The sequence below is a fragment of the Pygocentrus nattereri genome, chromosome 7 (genome assembly GCF_015220715.1).
Source record: "Pygocentrus nattereri isolate fPygNat1 chromosome 7, fPygNat1.pri, whole genome shotgun sequence".
Taxonomy (NCBI): Eukaryota; Metazoa; Chordata; class Actinopteri; order Characiformes; family Serrasalmidae; genus Pygocentrus; species Pygocentrus nattereri.
In genome coordinates, this window is record NC_051217.1 from 43,030,192 (window position 1) to 43,045,183 (window position 14,992).

The 14,992-nt window shown below is 42.5% G+C and overlaps 1 protein-coding gene across 2 annotated transcripts in view; it reads right to left on the bottom strand.

The window, feature by feature from the left end:
- Positions 1–14,992, bottom strand: part of LOC108431712 (transcription initiation factor TFIID subunit 4-like) — a 155,489-nt gene that overhangs the window by 117,771 nt on the left and 22,726 nt on the right. Inside the window, exons 3-7 of one of the 2 annotated variants that reach the window (XM_037540106.1) lie at positions 7,924–8,040; positions 5,200–5,346; positions 4,480–4,602; positions 2,294–2,383; positions 400–564 (exon numbers count right to left, since the gene is read on the bottom strand). In XM_037540106.1, coding sequence (XP_037396003.1) covers positions 400–564; positions 2,294–2,383; positions 4,480–4,602; positions 5,200–5,346; positions 7,924–8,040 — 642 coding nt within the window. The remainder of the gene's footprint in view (positions 1–399; positions 565–2,293; positions 2,384–4,479; positions 4,603–5,199; positions 5,347–7,923; positions 8,041–14,992) is intronic. The other variant, XM_017705051.2, reaches the window with a different exon arrangement.

The window sequence follows — 14,992 nt, forward strand, 5'->3', positions numbered from 1 at the left end:
ATATATATATATATATATATATATACACAAACTACACAAATAAATAGATTTTGAAAACGTGTCTTGGGTGCCTAAGACTTTCGCACAGTACTGTAGTTGAACAAGAAACACAACGGGGTAAAATGATCTTAATAATGGATAATAATCAGATACAGTCGATACTAATCCACTGTAATACAGCTGGTCCTCTCTGAACACTAACAGCCTTGGACATATATTCCAATACTATTGAGCATCTCACTCTCTTTTACAGAGAAAAACACAGAGCGTCAGAAAAGCAGAGAAAAAGGACAAGCATGCATGTCAGACAGCAAGAACGAGGGAGGGAGGGAGGGGGAGAGAGAGAGAGAGAGAGAGAGAGAGAGAGAGAGAGACAGTAAGAGATGCTGAGGCACCTACTTGTGGCAGCACAGTGGTGCTGTTGGGTTGCCGTACAACGTTACCAGTGGCAACGGCCCCGGCGACAGCTCCAGTTGGGGTGATGCTGGTCTTGGCGGGCTGTAAAGGCTGCGTGAGGGACTGCTGGCTGTTCAGCAGGGACAACCGCAACGCCGGCAGACTTTTCTACACACAGAAACCAACCAAAACAAACATCTAATTAATGAGATGTGATCCAGTTAATTAATCAATGACTACTAATCCTGCTGCAACAAAACCCGGAGCGAAAACTTTATTTCATATGTTAAGTCATCGCAAACCAACAAAGACAGCCAGGAGTCCCCAAACTTAGTTTTCATGTCCACGCCGAACTAGCATGAGAGAGAACCACCACCATCTTGCTTGCGCGAGATGCGTAGTTAAGGGGTTTTTTTTTTATGTTTGCATAATTGAATTGAAAGGAGGTGAAAGGAACCAGAAGTCTGAAACATTTAACGCCTTTACAAATAAGCTGCCTGACGTTTAACACATTGTTTAATGGTAATTATGCTAATAAGTTCTGGTCTAAAACATGACGGAGAGGTACATGCAGGGCGCTGTGAGGCAAAATAGTCCGCAATTTTACCACCATCAACATTCCATATGTATACACAGAAGACACGTGTGGGTTCACTAGTGGTTCTGGTGCTGCAGACATTCTAATTCACATCTAATTCAGTGGGTTCAGTGGGAAAACGTCTTCCTCAGCACCACAGATGGAGAGTCTGGCCTAGACGTTCCATGTTGCTCGGTAGTGCAGGCGTAGAGTCACATGAGTACCTCTAGCGTTCAAACAAAGGCCTCAAATGCCTTATGAGCTGCCGTGGGATGAGCCACTTCTGCATAACTTGGCGCAGGAGTGTGAGTGCGTGTGTGTGTGTGAGTGTGTGTGTGTGTGTGTGCGCGTACATGTCTATTTCAGGAGCTTTTTGAGGTAAGCCCGCTAACATCGCGTGACAGCACGGGTGCGCTGGCATCGTGGAGGACGAGGCAGGGTGGCAGGATGTGACACGTGTCATGCCTGGCTGGACACGCCCTCTGGCTATTGGCTGGGGCGGCCAGGGGGAGGGGGCTGTCGCTGCACGACTGGACCCTCGCCAGAGGAGCTGCTGTTGCTGCGTTTGTGTGTTAGTGTGCACCTTACCCTTCAGGGATGGCACTGGTTAGAAGGGCACTACAGCCAAAATGAACATTTTAACAGTCGATCCATCTGCTAAAAACACGCCTTCTCCACTTCTGCAGTCGCGCCACAAGAGGCTCCAGAATGAGCGCTGGTGTGAAGACTAGGAAAAACCTTCTGATCTTGATGGAAAGGGGAACATTTAAATAACTACAACGGCTTTGGGGTCGGATTTTACGTTTGTCGCTCTATTTTCTTTTCTTCAGCTGGTGAATGCAGAGCGAAGGTGGTGTTAGGAGTCTTGCCCAAGGACTCTTATTGGTATAGTGTAGGGTGCTGCCCTGGTGGGGGATTGAACCCCAGTCTACAGCGTAGAAGGCAAAGGTGTTAACCACTACACTAACCAACCGCATTACTCAAATGACTGAAATGGCTCAGATGAGGACGACAACAAGCTAAAAATTCAAGCATCCTGTGCTAAATAAACAAAATAGTTCTGTGATTTGAGGTGAAAGTTGCGGTCAAGCTACTTTGGTCGTATTTATTAACCACTTGGCCAGTGGTCAGGCTAGTAGTCTGGATTAGTTGACACTACAGGGATTCCCAATGGTCGCACAGCGTATTTACAGAACGCATGCTGGGTACTGCAGCGAGAGATCACTGATGAAAAGCACCAGGTAAGGCTTTGTGTGTCTCATGTTGAGGAAAGTCACTATGAAAAGTTGTTTTGTTTTTTTTTTACTGTCTTTGTCTCACCTTGAGGAAAGGGACCAGGTAAGGCTGGGGTGACGACTTCAGCTCAGACTGTAGCCGGTTGGTAAATTCCTCCGGCTCAATTTTGGCATCCTGAGAAAAACAAGAAAACAAAAAGGGACAAACAAACATGTTCAGTATAGGTTCAACCTTTTGTCATGGCCTTAAATTCTAAAGAAAACTGTTTAATTTTGCTTACAGGAATGTTAAACACACTTTAATCTACACCGATCGGGCATAACATTATGACCACCTCCTTGTTTCTATGCTCACTGACGTGGTGGTGGTGTGTTGGTGTGTGTTGCGCTGGTCTGAGTGGATCAGACACAGCAGCGCTGCTGGAGTTTTTGAACACCTCAGTGTCGCTGCTGGACTGAGAACGGTCCACCAACCAAAAATATCCAGCCAACAGCGTCCTGTGACCACTGATGAAGGACTAGAGGATGACCAACACAAACTGTGCAGCAGCAGATGAGCTGTCGTCTCTGACTTTACATCTACAAGGTGGATCGACAACGTAGGAGAGTCTAATAGAGTGGACAGTGAGTGGACACAGTGTTTAAAAACTCCAGCAGCACTGCTGTCTGATCCACTCACACCAGCGCAACACACCACCACCACATCAGTGTTCTGCAGTGCTGAGAATGATCCACCACCCAAATAGTACCTGCTCTGTGAGGGTCCATGGGGGTCCTGACCACTGAAGAACAGGGTAACAGAGTATCAGAGAAACAGATGGACTACAGTCTGTAACTGTAGAACTACAGAGTGCAGCTATACAGTAAGTGGAGCTGATAAAGTGGACAGTGAGCGTAGAATCGTTGCCTGATCGGTGTACAAAGTATAGTTTATTTACTAAATTTAACACATTGGGGGGGGGGGGATACAAATTAAAAGCGTCTTGAGTAAAAGTTACAGCACAATTTTAATTTTATGGGGTTTTTTTTTGTTGTTAAACTGAACAAATGTACTATTGAAATTTTCTCCCTATAGAGGAGGTGTTTACTTATTTTCCCTTAGAAAATCAACAAAGCGTAACTTCATCAGGGATGTTCAAAGGTTTTGCCTTCTACTGCAACGTTATCACGCAGGAGATACAAGCATTTGGCGTGAGAGGGACAATACACTGTTTATACTCTTAGCCTGTTTTCTTTTGACCATACATCTGTTGTATTTCAGTGCTCTTACCACCTCAGACCCACAGAAAACTCTCATTACATATCCTATCTGTCTGCTGCCCCCTGCAGGTTCACTGTGAGGTTACGACAGCTTCAGTGGCAAAGTTTTCACAAACTCTGGTTTAGAACAGGAAAACTACCAATTACTTCAACATTATATTGTTTACTTTGATAATGAGTTCAGTTATTATTGTTTTTTTAAAGTCAAACAATAAAAACAGTCATAACTGAAAATTATACGCTAAATATTTCAATAGAAACATTCGACCTATGGAGCATTTAAAGCAGGAGCGTCCAGTCTTACCCACAAAGGGCCGCAGGTTTTCAGTCCAATAAGGTAGAAGCACATCTGGTCAGTTACTGAAGACTAAAGACTAAGACTAAATGATTAAATGAGTGGAACCAAGCGCGCTCCTTCTTTTCTGGGATTAAAACCTGCAGCCGCACCGGCCCTTCAGAGATGAGATACCCTGTACACTCCCGATTTAAAGTGACCTCTCTGAAGGTAAAAATCAATTAAAATGTGCTTATGAGTGTGTTTGTCCATCAGGCCCTGTTTCTCACTGCAGGAGGATTTTAAAATATTTTATTGTCATGTAAATTGCTGACTAATCACTGCTGGCTCACTCGAAAAGTATATATTGCTGCTCTCGGAGGAAAAACTTCAAAATCTTCAATGACAACTTTACAGAAGAAAGAAAAAAACATACTGTACTTTTAATGTAAGTCAATGGGATCAGACAATCCTCTGAGTACTTTTCGTGCTGTTTCTCTGGGTCCCTTCCTCGTGAAATGTACACACAAAGTAAAGGGTAACAGGTATTTTCACATTATATTAAAAACCGAAAAATTGAGTGATTGTTTCCACGTTAAGAGCCTGAAGACTGAAACAACAGCTTGGAGAAACTGAAGTGACTGTTTTGTTTAAAATGTCTAACTGATATTTAGTCACATCAATCCAGATACTCCTGAAATTCCCGGAGCTCCCGTCTTCAGGTGGTCTGGACTCACCAGCAGGTCCTGCACCAGCGCCTTCACGTTCCGGGACGTCTCCGGGGAGGGGGAATTATGGGATGCCAGTTTGATTAGTGTTGCCAAAAAGTTCTTGCACTTTTTCACGTTCTCCTGCATTTCCTGAGGAAGAATAAAAAGAGCTGTGAGGCTGAGACGAGGCCAGGTCACGCTGTCAGACAGGCAGAGCGTGTGAGAATTTGAATTTAGCACCCGCTGGGGAAAAGCCCCGCCCACAATCAGCTGTGTGTATGCCGGTGTGGCTCAGAGTGTGTGAGGGTGTCTGTGCGTGTGTCCACTGGGTAGTTACCAGCTGTGTTAACCCATATGTGTGTGTGTGTGTGTGTGTGTGTGTGTGTGTGTGTGTGTGTGTGTGTGTGTGTAAGTAAGGCACAGCCTTCTGGCAGCTGTGAACATAAATATGTGTGTGTGTGTCTAGAACTAACCCAGCCTGCTGGGTAAGAACAACCCGGAGGGTTGAGAAGAAGTCACTCAGTCATTCAGAGAAAGAGGGAGAGAAAGAGAGACAGAGAGACAGAAAGTGAGAAGGAGAAGGAAAGAACAGAGAGAGAGAGAGAGAGAAACAGAGAGAGAGAGAGAGACAGAGAGAGAGAGAGAGAGAGAGAGAGAGAGACAGAGAGAGACAGAGAGAGAGAGTAGAGCGAAACAGAGTTGGGGGAGAGAGAGATGCTAAAATTTAAACCTGGAGGGCACACAGACCTGGGAGATGACAGGAGCTCCAGGGGCGGGGCCGGCTGCGCTGGGAGGGGCCAGCGTGGGCTGACCGTGGGGCCCCTGGGGGCCCAGTGCTGCGGGGACCTGCTGGGGAGCCGTCACCGCCACGGCCGCTGCCGCCAACGGCGCCCTCTGGAGGAGAGAGAAACAGGCAGAGAGATAAACAGGAGCTGACAATGAGCCTGCAGCAAGGCCACACACAGCAGCGCAGAGGCAGCCCACCACTACTGTCACATCGCATGTCCCCAGAGCACGGCATGACGGAACTGAACACAGACACGGGACGAGAGAGAGAGAGAGAGAGAGAAGGTGGAATGAGGGAAGAGATCAAACCATTAAAGCTAGGGATGTGGTGAAACTGGTATTGGCAACAACACCACCCTTATTAAAGTGGAATTCCACCCATTTTTCTACGTTTTTGTAGCGTCGACTCATTAAGATGTAAGCAGAGTGTGTGAAGTGTTCTAATCTAGAGAAACTTAAAGCCAGAACTGTTCACAGTGGTGGTGACAGGAACCGGACGTCCGCCTCAAAGCTCCCTCACGGAAAGTTATTGTATGAAATGGTTACGAACGCTCTGCCTGACGTCTGAGACACTGTTTCCCAATAGTTCTGTGACGGACGTTACAGGCAGCATTGTCTCTGGTTCCTACCCCCCTCACTGTAAAGAAACCTGAATCAGTTTCTCTTCAGTAAATTTATTCACATCTCAATGACTGAATTACTGAACCAAAACTGTTCATTTCATTTGTTTCACGTCAACTTATTTATCTTTATTTGAGGTCTTGTGTTATCTGACACACAGACAAACGACTCCAAGCAGTTCAACACGGTGGGGTATACAGAGCTGAAACTCAAGAAATCCTTAAACTCACACTAGCTTTGTTTTTTCTTTAATAACACAAATGTTAATTCATATTGAGCATCAGTGACGGTAATAATGCGTTAGACATCATTTGTAATGAGAGCGAATAAAAGAATGAGAGAGGGCTAAAGAAAGACAAAGCCGGTCAGAAGGATAGATCAAAACTGAGAGAAAGACAGAAAGATGGAAACGAGAAGAAACAGAGAGCTGAGGAGACGAGAGAGCGTCAGACTCCAGTCTGGAGGGCCGCAGTGCTGCAGAGTTCTCATTTAACCTCATTTAACGCGACTAATCTGTTAAATCGTCTGTACAGGCTCCACCCACAAATGCATTCTTTCAAGGGGCTGAAGTTGGACCCAAACCAAGAGCCTGTTTTGGACTCTGGACCAATTACAGATCTGAAGGCAAGCTTGTCCTCTCATTTCATAGGGGGTAAAAAGGTAAACCAAAGTAAAACAGAAACGGCGTGACGTAACGCCCTGATGTGTTTTTTTTTTATGCATGGAGAGTAAAATCGGTTGGTGTAGTGGGTAACACCTCTGTGCTGAAGACTGGGGTTCAATCTCCTGCCTGGGCAAACCAATAAGAGTCCTTGGGCAAGACTCCTAACACTGCCTTCACCTACCTGCATAAACCGATCTAACTGTAAGTCGCTCTGGTCAAACGTATCCTACTGAAAAGGGTGAATGGAATCCAAAGTTTATCTGTACTGATGCATATCATTGATGTCCGAGGAAAACCATGTATCTCCACTTTTTACTGATTTTTATTTTAATATCATTCCAACTCACCAGCTTGTTTCACAATGAATGGACCAATAGAAACGCTCTAAAATCAAAGTTACTCTTTTGGAGGTACTTGTTCTCTTTGGACAGCTACGATATGTTAGAGTGAGGTGTAAAGAGGCTCTGAGTTAGAAATGACTAACTGGATTATATAAAATATCATATATATATATATATATATATATATATGAAAAATCAGGGACGCACTGATATGGGGACTTTAGGTCAACGCCGATACCATTTCTCAAATGCATATTTGCTGACGTCAAACGTTAAATCATATTGATCTAAATGATCAATGGAGAAAATCGTTTATTTCTGTAGGGTTACAAATGCAGCAAAACAAATAAAAAGCAAACACCTTGGCATTGTAGACCAGCCTTACCTACACATTCTGATGTATTCTGACGTTGGTTTAAATTATTTTTGGGGCAGTCGTGGGCTGGAGGTTAGGGATCTGGCCCTGTGACCGGAAGGTCGCCGGTTCAATCCCCAGGGCCGACAGTCCATGACTGAGGTGTCCTTGAGCAAGACACCTAACCCCCAACTGCTCCCTGGGCGCCGTGGATAGGGCTGCCCACCGCTCCGGGCAAGTGTGCTCACTGCCCCCTAGTGTGTGTGTTCACTAGTGTGTATGTGGTATAAGTATCACTTAACTTATCAGCCAAATCCAAAATCTGTTCAACCCTGATCTATTTTGAAGCTGCTGTCTGCCAAGACCAATATGAGTCCTATATTATTATGTACTGTATATCTATCCTAATATCAAGCATACAACAAAAACAGTATTGATTTTGATTAATAATGCGGGCTAAATATACATATTTTAACAAAAACCTGAGCTACAGTTTCTCATTAGATTCAATGGCATTTTGGACCAACATTCAGTGAAGCCTGTCCAACCTTTAACAGTAGCCTTGAAAGAACTTATTTGCAGGTAGAGGACGGACAGGTCAACTGTAAAGAGTTCTAAGAGGGAAAGACTCCTTTCTGCAGGACTGGGACCCTCTGGGACGCAAGTTTGACCACCCTGGAATAAAAGCTTAGAGGTGTGCTCACAGTGAGGGCAGCAGAAGCAGCAGTAGAGGTCTGAGGAGCAGGACTCGGGGTGGGGGACTGAACCACTTTTGACTGGAGCGTGGGACCAGCCCGAGAGGCCTGAGAGGAGACAGGAGACTGGGAGGGCGAAGAGAGAAGGAAGGAAGGTGAGGAAGAAGGGATGGGAAGGAAACAGAGGAAAGGTTCAGAGTGAAACAGCAGACCGACAGCGTCGCTCACAAGAGGAACAAATCTCTCGACTCCGCATCCGACTGCTGGTGACTGCGTAGGATGTGTAAACCGTTCTCTCTGTAGAGAATCGTGTGCGAGTTCATATGCATTACAGTCACTTTATATGCATTAAAAACTCATATAGTGCGGATATAAATGTAAGAAACTATATTGAAAGGCTAACTACATTTCTTTTATTCAATATTTCAAGAATACTGTAAATAAAAATAAATTAAATGATCGTTCATATGCACACACACCTCTTTTTATTCATTTTTAACAAGCCTCCTCCCTTGAAAGTGATTTCCACTTCGGCAAAATGATGAATTCCAATTATTAATGCTAATACGATATACAGTACTGTGCGAAAGTCTTAGGCACCCAAGACACGTTTTTCACAATCTATTTATTTGTGTAGTTTGTATTTATTTGCTGAGAAAAGTGTTAATATTTGAATAAATAAACACACACACACACACACACACACACACACACACACATACATATATATATATATATATATATATATATATATATATATATGTGTGTGTGTGTATATATTTATTTATATAAACAGTGATTTTCTGGATGTTGGTCTGTTTGTTTACCCATCTCCAAGCCGCTCCTCGAGGAAGTCCAGTATTATATGTAGTTAAAAAGCAGCTCCTGGTTTGACCAATCAGTGCTCAGTAAATTGAGCTCATGATGTCATTGATGATATTAACGAGTCTCTGTGGCGGCTGTGAAGGTGTCCAGGAAAAATATGGACCCGAGAAATTCTTGTTACTTTTTATTGTTTTTCTGTTTATTTGAATTATGAATACGACTTTATTCTAATGTATATTGTGATAAACTCACTGCTGAGGTCAACTGTTTAAAATTAGCTAAAACCTTCGCACGGCACTGTAATTCTGAATGTTACACGGCTTTCCCTGTCACTTCTGGAATCTCCTACAGCTCTGATCTTCGCTTTGGACCCAATATTTCTACATTTTTATTTACAGCTTCCTAATGTCCAACAAATTAATTCAAGTCAAATCAACGTTTATTTATATAGCACTTTTTACAAAATATGCTTGACAGAAAAATCCAGGTTTGAGGCCCCATGAGCGTCAGTAACAGCGACAGCGGCCAGGAAAATCTCCCTAAAAGCAAAGAGGAAGAAACTTTGAGAGGAACCAAGGCTCAAAAGGGGAACCCATCCTCCTCTGGTCGACACTGGACAGCAAACAACGTGAGTATAAAACATTAAAACAGAAACAGGTGAAGAAATGGTCATAATTAGTCTGAGTCTGTGCAGCAGCAGCAGCATCAGGAGGGTCAGTTCATGCAGGTGAGGTCTCCACAGCGTTGTGCAATGAGAAGCTCCACGGTGGTCAAACCAGTCCAGGAGGCTGGCGAGCAGCGGGCACCTGATTTCAAACCTACAAAGCTGCACAGGACTAACTAGTCAGAATAATTTAATACATATATCTGCATCCAAACTGGCTTTACTCATTAAAACATCGTAAACTTCTGAACAGTAACGTCAATCAAAACAGCGGTGCAGAAAAACTGACCACAAAACAGACAATCGGCTTCTATAGTGGCCACAACCTCAATAACTAGCAGAGAAAACAATGAACTGTGCACAGCAGCAGGTCCGCAATCCACGGTCTGGGAGACCCCTGCGTGTTCCTATATAGACAGATATACATCAAAAACTAAACATAAAAAAAGGATAAAAATTCAGAAAAAATAACAAAATAAAGAATTATAAACAAACAAAAAGCTGAGATATTTACTTTCTGTTTATAACTGTTCATATTTTAACTCCTCACCATCCCATGTGCGATATAGACCAGAACTCCATGTGAATTTCAGGCAAAATATCCTTACAGTGTGAACATCTTAGCTTTTTTATTATTTATAATCCTTTTTTTGTTATTCTTTGTGAAAGATAGAGTTTATTATATTTATATATATATATATATATATATATATATATATATATATATATATATATGCTTAGTTTTATTATATTTTGTCTATAAAGTAACGAGTAACAAGGTTTTTTACAGTTTGCTCAGTACTTAAAGTTAATTACTCTGCTTGTTGATTCTCTTCTCATCACTTCTCTTTTTCTTGAGTGCCTTGCTGTCCCTTTGCTGCTGCAACACTGAGAATTTCCCAGTTGTGGGACTAATAAAGGATTATCTTATCTTATCTAGTCTTAAATCAATGGTTTGGGATCCTGGAGCCACCTGGGGGTGGATGCGGGTACTGCAGGGTTTCCCTGGATCAGGGTGGACTGATTTAGAGGACTGGGACACCCAAACGCTGCTGATACGGACAAATGAAAGCAAGTCACAAACCATTACGTACCACAGGTTAAGCAGGGTAACTGCCCCCGTTTAGCTTTCACTGACTAGACAAAACTGTTAAAGAAAGGGCTCCAACTGTGGCCTTGGACACTTTCATGAAAGTGTAGTTCCAGCTTTTCAGAGGGCCTTTTCGACCTGCGTAAGGCCTTTGTTGGGTTTTTGATTTGGAGATGAACTTGGCAGGAAGGTATGCCCACAGGAGGATTAGTGGTCTCTATTAACAAACACAAAGTCAATCATTCCTCATATTCAACTGGGGCAGTAACTGGGGGCAGTAACTGGGGGCAGTCATGGGCTGGAGGTTAGGGAACCGGCCCTGTGACCAGAAGGTCGCCGGTTCAATCCCCAGAGCCGACATCGCATGACTGAGGTGTCCTTGAGCAAGACACCTAACCCCCAATTGCTCCCCGGGCGCCGTGGATAGGGCTGCCCACCACTCCGGGCAAGTGTGCTCACTGCCCCCTAGTGTGTGTGCATTCACTGGTGTGTATGTGGTGTTTCACTTCACGGATGGGTTAAATGCGGAGGTGAAATTTCCCCGTTGTGGGACTAATAAGGACCACTTCAACTTTAAACAAAGCGTATGTATTCTTACAGTAACATCTAACCTCACATACAGAACAACCCAATTCACTTAAAGCTTCAGGTTAGGGTACAGTCAATATGCAGATGTTTGGGCACGCCTGGCCAATTTATATTTAATTATATATAAGATTTTTCACATCCTCTACAGCAGGGCTGTTTAATTAAGGTCCAGTTAAAGAAACTTTCCTCAAGCGAAGGTCCAGAACATCATAACGTCTAACTGGTATTATGATTCAGTGCCATATACTGTTTACTTAAGTAGCCAAATAGGAATATGAGCATCTTATACAGTCAACAACTGAATATCAGATCAAATAACGTCCAATTCAGTCACATTTAAACAACATTTACTGTCAGTTTTCTCTTTTTAGATCACGTCATGTGAAATAACTTCAGTCTAACTCACTTTCTTCTCTGACTGCTGTTTCTCGCCTCGTCCCTCCCCTGTGCTGCTCATCGTAATGCACAGATCTGATTGGCTGAGTAGCATGACGTGTGATATTTACAATGAAAGCGATTGGTCTGTGTCTCCCAGGCTGCCAACGTGGTACTGCAATGACTACAAATGCTCTGCCAATTAGAATAGGACCACCCTGTCAAAATGAAATTACTATCCATAGTTTATCATTATGGGTCCAGGTCTGCATAGGACAGCGCCTGGGTCCAGACTCGGACCGCGGTCCGCCTATTAGTGACCTCTGCTCTACAGAGAACACACTTCCGCGCGTTGGCTGAATTCAACATATTGGGAAAAGGTGGTTTGGGAGCCCCCTGGAGGTGAAGTCACAGTACTGCAGGGTATAACTGCGCTGCAAGAAACAAAACGACATGAATCTGACAGAAACAGAAAAGCTGTAACATGGTGCTTCAACACGTTTAGATGTTTAACAGCGCTGAGAAATGTTTGTTTATTGGTTGGCTGTGTAGTCATTTCTAACATTTGTATCAGCCATGCTGGCAGATTTCTTCTCTCCCTCGTGAAGAGCATCCTTTGCTGAACTCCACACATCCGTCTGTGTAACTGTAGACATTTGTGGGTGTGAGCGCGCCGCAGGACTGACCCGCCCCTCAGCATCAAGACAAATAAGTCGACGAATCAGCCAATTCAGCTTTTAATAGTTGCAAACAATGAACAAGAAAAGAAAACTAAATCATTCATCGCAATTGAGACGACTGTACGAGGCCTAGACTGTACGAGTAGTGCAGTTTATTAGCTGCACCTACACTGAATCTACGTTTCTACAGTTTATCAGAATAACCTACCAGACAGGAGAACAGCTCATATGCAAAAACAGTGTATGGGCATGTATTTTTTATATACCTGAACTACTTTTAAATGCATACTTTCATGCATTTCAGAATATATTAAAATGCTGTCCATATAACCAAATATAATGTGTTTATTTTAAAGTGTATGGGGAAATATTATACACAGAAATGTACCATACAAAAATAACTATGTAAATATACTCCAAATGTATTGTGCATATTGTAAAAATGTTTAAAAAATGTATGAAAACGGCCAAAATCGCGTCTGATGCACTTCACAGTTTGGAATAACCTTTGAAATGAATTTATATTCCAGTGTCTTCATTTGAATTATTAGCCAATGAACCTTTAACATGACAAAACCAAGTGCTGTAGGTATTGATACTCTGAACACCTTGTGTGAGTGTCTTACTGTATAAGTACATGGTTAATAAAAACTACCGTGCAGATCACAGGCATCTGTACCGTTCATGCACACAATCATACAATAAATAATACAAATCAATTAAACAGACATTTCTTGGCCATTTTCATACATTGCAAAAATACAGTACTGTGTGAAAGTTTCAGGCATTTTAATGCAAAGTTTTAAACAGTTGACCTCAGCAGTGAGTTTATCATGATATACATTAGAATAAAGTCGTATTCATAATTCAAATAAACAGAAAAACTATAAAAAGTAACAAGAATTTCTTGGGTCCATATTTTTCCTGGACACCTTCACAGCCGCCACAGAGACTCGTTAATATCATCAATTACATCATGAGCTCAATTTACTGAGCACTGATTGGTCAAACCAGGAGCTGCTTTTTAACTACATATAATACTGGACTTCCTCGAGGAGCGGCTTGGAGATGGGTAAACAAACACACACACACACACCCAGAAAAGCACTATTATATACTATATGGATTTTATATACATACATATATAAATATACACACATATCGCTGCTGTCGGAAGAAAACCTTGTATCTCCAAAATATAAACTTTATAGGAGAAAGAAAAAACATACTTCACTTTCAATGTAAGTCAAAGGAACCGGAATTTTTCCTGTGTCACTTTGGGTAATTTCTTTTAGGCCACTCATCATAAAATTTAGAAACAATGTAAAGAGCAACAGATACTTTCAAATTATGTCAAAAACTGAAAAATGCCAAAATTGTATATATATACATACATACACACACACACACACACACACACACACACATACACAATCATTATTAATTAATATTCTATATGTTTGTTTATTCAAATATTAACACTTCTCAGTAAATAAACACAAACTACACAAATAAATAGATTTTGAAAAAATGTGTCTTGGGTGCACAGACTTTCGCACAGTACTGTATATTTGATGAATACATTCGGAACCCATCTCTCTTCCATATGGGACTGTAGATCTACAATTACAGCTTCAGAAAAATCTCCTGAAACATGAATAATTTATAGTTAAAGGTCATTTTGTCTGGAGATTAACTTAATGAAAGGCAGAGTCTCCGAGCTCCTCAGAGTACTGCGTCAGGGGATCGTCCATCTCACGCCTGTGAGGAAGACGGCAGACGGCAAACCCTGAGAGACGTGGAGAGAAGGAAGAGCTAAAGGGATGTGCACGTGCTCTCTAACACACTGTGTGATGCCATCGCACCGCGTCTCTCAGGCAGGACTGAAAGAGCTGTTCACTCTTTAAAGCAATCAGGCAGTTGGAGGATGAATGATTTAACACATCCAGAAGAAATGAGTGAGAGAACAGAGAAGAAATAGAAAAGAGCAGAACAGGTAAGAGCTGTGCTGAGAGGACTGTTGATAGTCGTGCAGCGACGGCGCCAACGGGTGTGGAGAAATCAATCCAAAGAGGGACCCAGATCAGCCTAACATAGAGAAAATCTAAACTGAGGGGCCTAAAGTTTCACTGACATTACAGGATTTTACATCTAACCTTCTAAAATATCAAAGGAACAAAGCAAAATCAAATTACATCCTCCTATATTCATTTATGGGTCTGTGCTGCCACCTTGTGGTAAAGTCACAAATTCACTGATAAAGTCCTCATTGCAGCTCATGGATACCTTCCCACCCTCCAGACCCCCCACCCTCCATACCCCCAACACACAACTTATTTGTGTTTGCATAAATTGCAAATGCCATTAGCTTATGAATTAGTATGATTATAATTACAGTGATATTATTATTATTATTATTTTTTTTTTTTTTTTTTTTTTATGTGGGTTCTTTTTATCTTATTCTGTTTTGATTATGCCCTGTGATGGACTGGTGGCCTGTCCAGGGTATATCCTGCCTTCCGCCGAATGACAGCTGGGATAGGCTCCAGCATCCGCGCAACCTAGAAGGAGAAGCGGCTTGGGGGTGTGTGTGTGTGTGTGTGTGTGTGTGTGTGTGTGTGTGTGTGTGTGTGTGTGTGTGTGTGTATTACTGCTTTCGTTGTTCACTGCTACTGTTGTGCTGCACTTATATATTATATTTTATTGTATTGCACTGTGTATTGTAGTTTACTGTATTGTATTGTAGTTTATTTATTGTATTGTATTGTATTGTATTGTCTGACTGGCGACCTGTCCAGGGTGTATCCTGCCTTCCGCCCGATGACTGCTGGAATAGGCTCCAGCACCCCCGCGACC